Source organism: Enoplosus armatus, chromosome 17 (assembly GCF_043641665.1).
Source record: "Enoplosus armatus isolate fEnoArm2 chromosome 17, fEnoArm2.hap1, whole genome shotgun sequence".
NCBI classification, from domain to species: Eukaryota; Metazoa; Chordata; class Actinopteri; order Centrarchiformes; family Enoplosidae; genus Enoplosus; species Enoplosus armatus.
Window position 1 is genome coordinate 8,121,428 of NC_092196.1, and position 5,492 is coordinate 8,126,919.

Genomic DNA, 5,492 nt, shown 5'->3' on the forward strand with positions numbered 1-5,492 from the left:
ATAATATGTGTCGTTTTTCAGATTTTGCTTATTGTTGACACACAATTAGCTTTTAATCGCCTTGAAAAGTCACACAGTGTATTCAAACAGTGCATTACCTCCTCACATCAGCTACATCGACTCTGTGTCACTAGTTTGACTAGAAAATCTCAACACAAGGTCCACTTACTTTGTGTTTCTAAAGCTTTCAACCACATCTCGTGGCCTTCCTCGGGGGATGGAGTTGCTCAGTTGCTCACTGCTGATATCAAATAATAAAAAGGTAGTTATACCCTTTCTAACAGTGACCAGGTTTGTTTTGAAGCAGCCCTGTGACAACGATGTACACGGTGTAGAACTTAGCTTCCGGCGCAGGTGGACGCAGCGTTTGCTTCAGGTACACATGTGCCGCGTGGGTTTGTGTTTGGTACACTGCCGCCATCTTGTGGACATGATTGGATTATCCAGCACCGCGTCGGCGCTTCCGTTCAGTTTGGACCTAGCAGGTAGCCGTAAGGAGGAGCAAACGTCGCCTTAGCAACGAACAGAGTGTCGATGGTTTAGATCAATGAGTAGCAGCAGGACTCTTCTAAACTAGACGCCTTAAAAATCAAGTTTACAAACTGAAGCCGTGATGGCTACAAGCAACCCGTCAGTGTTTCTTCTCACAGTGAACGGACAAATTGAGGGAGCGAACGTGAGTGGTGCCTCTGAGTTTTTGCCTAACGTTAGCCTAGCAGCTAACTTAAACCAGCATTAGCAACGCTCGCGTAACGTTAACAGTTACACCGTGGCTTGAATTTGTCTCAGTTCTGAGTTTGTGTGTCATTACCTCCAGGTGTAAAGTTGATTATTTTGTTGTCTTTCAGTTTCCGGAGTATGACAACTTGTACTGCAAATATTGTTTTGTCTACGGACACGACTGGGCTCCCACCTCGGTGAGTAGTTGACTACTTGACGTGAGGAATGATTATGTTCAGTGTTAAATTAGCATTTTAATGTTCTGGTCTAACCACTCTAACGTTACATACCGTGAACTATATACCACTGGTTAGTTTAAACTAAAGAGTACGTAGCTACTCTGAATTATACATTGGAATAACTTTTTATACAGTTGTATAGTTTCCTAAGTCACTATCCTTGTCTGATGGTGGTGACCTAATGTACCTATTTCATCATAACAGTGTAGAGCATGTTTTGAAGGTGCATTAACAGCTGTGCAGTAAGATATCATGGTGCCTTTCCATTGTTCTGAAAAACACAATATCTCATGAAAACATAGACCTGTTCTCACATGCATGCAACCTACAGAAAAGTTAACATCATGTCTGGTTATCATCTTAACGTTACTAGCAAGTCTTTGTGTCTGTTTATCTGTTTCTCTCCAGGGGTTGGAGGAAGGCATCACTCAGATAACCTGCAAAGGCAGTCAGACTTCACACAGATTAATATGGAACTTCCCACTGGAGACAACGTTTAAGAGCACAAACCCCTCTGGATGTGAGCATTACAAACACATGCATACAACACAAAGATGTTTGGTAGCTGTTGCCTTCATTCAGAAATCACATTACATGGACATTACACTTTGGAAGACTTGTTCAAAATGAAGACTCCATTTTCATTTTTCCAGGGCCTCAGCTTGTCGTGAGTGTGTATGGTCCAGATGTGTTTGGAAATGATGTGGTCAGGGGCTATGGAGCAACACACATCCCTTTCACAGCTGGACAGTCAGTATTACCTCTGTATTCTTTTTTTAAGGAAAGCTTTCCCAAGGCACTAATTTTAGTTGTACTAATGCTTACATTAAAGTGACTAGTAGCATGTGGATATCGCTTGTTTCCCTAACAAAAACTAAGCTTGAACATAGTGAGGTAGGATCTGATTTTGTTTGATTGTATTTTTTATTTAAGAACTTGTTTATTGTGTGTTTGCCAAGCATTTGTTGTTTGTTGTATGTCGCAGACATACACGAACCATCCCCATGTTTGTTCCTGAGCCCACATGGAGACTCCAGAAATTCACGAGGTGAGATGTGTGAGCAGCCGTGTGTTTGTTGTGTTTTAGTTTTCTGTCTCAGCAGTTGCGGTGCTGCGGCTAATGAGTTGTGCCTGCTGGGGGAAGCAGCCGATAGCTGAGTGTTATCAAATATTTACTGCTTCTCTGTGTGTGAATGTGAGTCCTACTGAGGATACGGTCTTAGGCCTCTGGGGTGAGAATACTCCAAATCAGTTTGTGTTGTTTGTCAGCTGCTGTTTTTCGCTGTATGGAACGACACACACACAAACCCAACGTTAGTAGCATATTTTGTTATTCTACTTGATCTGGGAAAGTGTTACAAGTTGATGTAGGCGGTTCTTTCTTGCTCTTGCACTCTACCTTCTGTAGTTTACATTACATGTACATTAACTCATCACTTCCTGTGTGCCAGAGAGGACTTTTCATGGAGTGATTTAGACGAGTGCATGAGCACTACTACTCTCTTTCTGTCTGACTGATAGTTGCTGTGTGTCCTGTGCATGATATTTTATGATATGTATCTTTATGAAAAAGCAAGTAAAATTTCTTTAGTCATCTCATCAGAAACAGAATGATACTGACAAAACAATGTACATCTTGAAGTACAAGTACAACCTTTGTGTGTATTCAGTATATACAGTATAATGGAAGCTCAGTTCAGTTGGGTGAATGCTTGTCTCTCTCTGTAGTTTTTACCATGTTTTTTCCGCTCTTGTTCCAGCTGGCTGTTGGGACGGCGGCCCGAGTACACCGACCCTAAAGTAGTGGCCCAGGGGGAAGGCAGAGAAGGTTTGTTTGTCTGCATTTCTTTCTTCTTCTTTTTTTACATTGTTAATAGTAATAACACGTAATGATACGTTTTGCAACGGTTCCCACCTTCTCAATATAGAAACACATTTTGGTGAAACAAAACAATGTAAAAAACAGCAAACTCCTTGAACCAGACATTTCCAAGTAGGTGGATTACTTTGAAACTGATCTGGAGCAGCATAACAGAACTACCTCAATCGAAGAAGACCAGTGGTCTGAAAGCAGAGATGTGCTGTTCTCTCCAGTAAATAGACGTAGATGGGTGGAACTTTTGAGTATAATGCTAAAAGTTTTTAGTCAGTGATCTACAAACAATGCAGTTATTTCAATATACTGTATACACAAAGTACTTTTCTGCGTTTTCAAAATATCTTTCACAGTACTATATGTATCCTATATTATTCATGTGTTGCAGTGACGCGAGTTCGTTCCCAAGGCTTCGTCACCGTCTCCTTTCACATCATGACTAAAGACATGAAGAAACTGGGCTACGACACAGGACCGAGAAGCCCCGCAGACACACAGTCCGCCACATCTGGCTGGTCGACAGAGGAACAAGCGTACAAAATGTAACATAAGAGACAGTTTCAGAGACGACTGATGGTGGTTTTTGTAAAATCTTTTGCCCTCAAGGACATTTGGTCCCCACCAAAACAAATGCACAACACTCTTGTTAAATTGACTTGTTTACTTCCTCAGTGTGGAAATCCAGAATACTGCAATGCCAGTCAGTTCAGAAAAAAGCTCTGACCAATCAGAACACACATACACACACTCCTGTACCCAGTATTTTAGTAAGTGTGTGAAAATTAGATTTTATTAATGTATTCAAATATAAGCAGTTTCAGATATATTTGTATCACCTTGAATTTTTCTGTTTTACTATATTTTTTACTTTTTTAAATAAATGTGGACTTAACCTCTGAATTGTTCATGTTTGAATGTATCGAGCATATATTGTTACACATACATGACTGTAGTACATTACTGTACACACTATCCAGTCTAGTGAAAATGTCAGTTTTCAACTAGTGTTTGGACATTTGGTTTAAAAAGATAAAAATACAAGGACACAGAGACACTCGAGTTACAGAGCTGAAGTGATACACGTTTTATTTTGAACCAATGCAGCTACAGTTGTCCTCATCCAACAGGGTGCGGCCTGCTGCGTTCGTTTGTTTAGATGCCGTTAAAATACCACGGTGACTTTTCCTACAAAAACCCATTACACAGAATAATAAGGTATACAGAGGAACAGTATGTTACAATAGTACAAATGATAAATTATATTATACAGTTATAATGCCAACAGGTTGAGCACGTATCCAATAAAAAAAAAAATTTAAAAAAAAAGCAGCCTGCTCCCAGTACTATGAGAAGGGTAAATAGACAGACATGGATAAGATTAAAGGAGGCTGTTTATGCATATAAAGACAGACAGTCCATAAGGTCAGTTAGTCCTCTTGATAAAAGCATAGTGAATACATAGTAACACGCAGAGGAGCTCGCTACACACAGGCCACATTTTCACTGCACCATAGCCACGACTGTGAAACTGCAGCCAGGGATCAAGAAAATGTGTTTTAACTGCAGTGTCATCTGACTGTTCAGGAGTGCTGAATTTCTTCCAGACAGAAAAGTTTTTTTTCCCCCCCAACACATTGATAACACAACCTTTTTTCACAATCGCTGGAGTAAAGTTAAAAGGTCAGGCCGCAGTGAAATCAAGGCCAGTGAGAAAGTGACATGTCTTACCTAGAATATCATGGTACCATTTCAAAAAACAAGACATTATTTGCAAATCTAACTTTGCAAAACACATCAAGCCTTAAGTCTTCTTTTCTTTTTACTTTTCCAACTCCAATTTTTGCATATATTTAGCTGAGATTTAAAATGTTTGCTGGTCTGCAGGTCAGTATCACATCCATTCATTCAGACCCCCCCGCCCCCCCCCCCCAGCATAAAAATCATCATCATCATCACCACCACCACCCTCAGCATCATCATGAAAATCATACACACAGTTGGAGCTGCCCCTCCTTTTGCCTGAGAGAAATGAAGGTCTGCGTTTAGTGGAAATACCAAAGGTCCTGCAGTGTAGCTATCATACCACAGCAGACCAGGAGAGGGCGCCATCTCACACCAAATGGAAAAGGAAAAAAAGAAATCACCCCCTCCACAGTAATAACATTGGCAGTGATAACAGGACTGAAGAGAAGGGATTACAGTGACCTAAAGAGAAGAAGGGTCTATACACCGGGCGCAAATCGTCAGCTGTATTTCATCAACCCACTTTTCTCAACCAACAGAGACGCCTCAGCTTGCTGTCAGTAAATGTGCCGATATTCAGCCAACAATAACACTTTCTTACACAAACTCCTGCACAAAGAGCTCTGAAATATAAAAAAAAATTATAATAATGAAGTCTCTGATATCATGAGCATCCATAAACAAGAAAAAAAATGTCAGTGAAGTGTGACCCTACTGTTCAAACTATTCAAAGAACAACGTCCTCAGAAATCACAGTCGCTATGACTTTGGTAACAGTTGTGCTTCTAAGAGAAGAGAATTACATAGCCTACCCATAGGGTGAAAAAAAAAACTAGAATGACAGAAAATAGACAAAAGAGAGAATGAAGATGATACATGGTAGTACACAGCTCCAAAACTCTGAAAGGCTTGAC

General features: G+C 40.4%; 1 protein-coding gene across 1 annotated transcript; it reads left to right on the forward strand.

Annotated features, from left to right (window-relative positions):
• Positions 1–544: 544 nt before the first annotated feature.
• b9d1 (B9 protein domain 1) lies at positions 545–3,644 on the forward strand. Its single transcript, XM_070923609.1, has 7 exons — positions 545–676; positions 849–917; positions 1,368–1,479; positions 1,613–1,709; positions 1,945–2,007; positions 2,720–2,787; positions 3,224–3,644. The coding sequence occupies exons 1-7, from the start codon at positions 614–616 to the stop codon at positions 3,379–3,381; spliced, it is 630 nt and encodes a 209-aa protein (XP_070779710.1). The 5' UTR covers positions 545–613; the 3' UTR covers positions 3,382–3,644.
• The last annotated feature ends 1,848 nt before the right edge of the window (positions 3,645–5,492 follow it).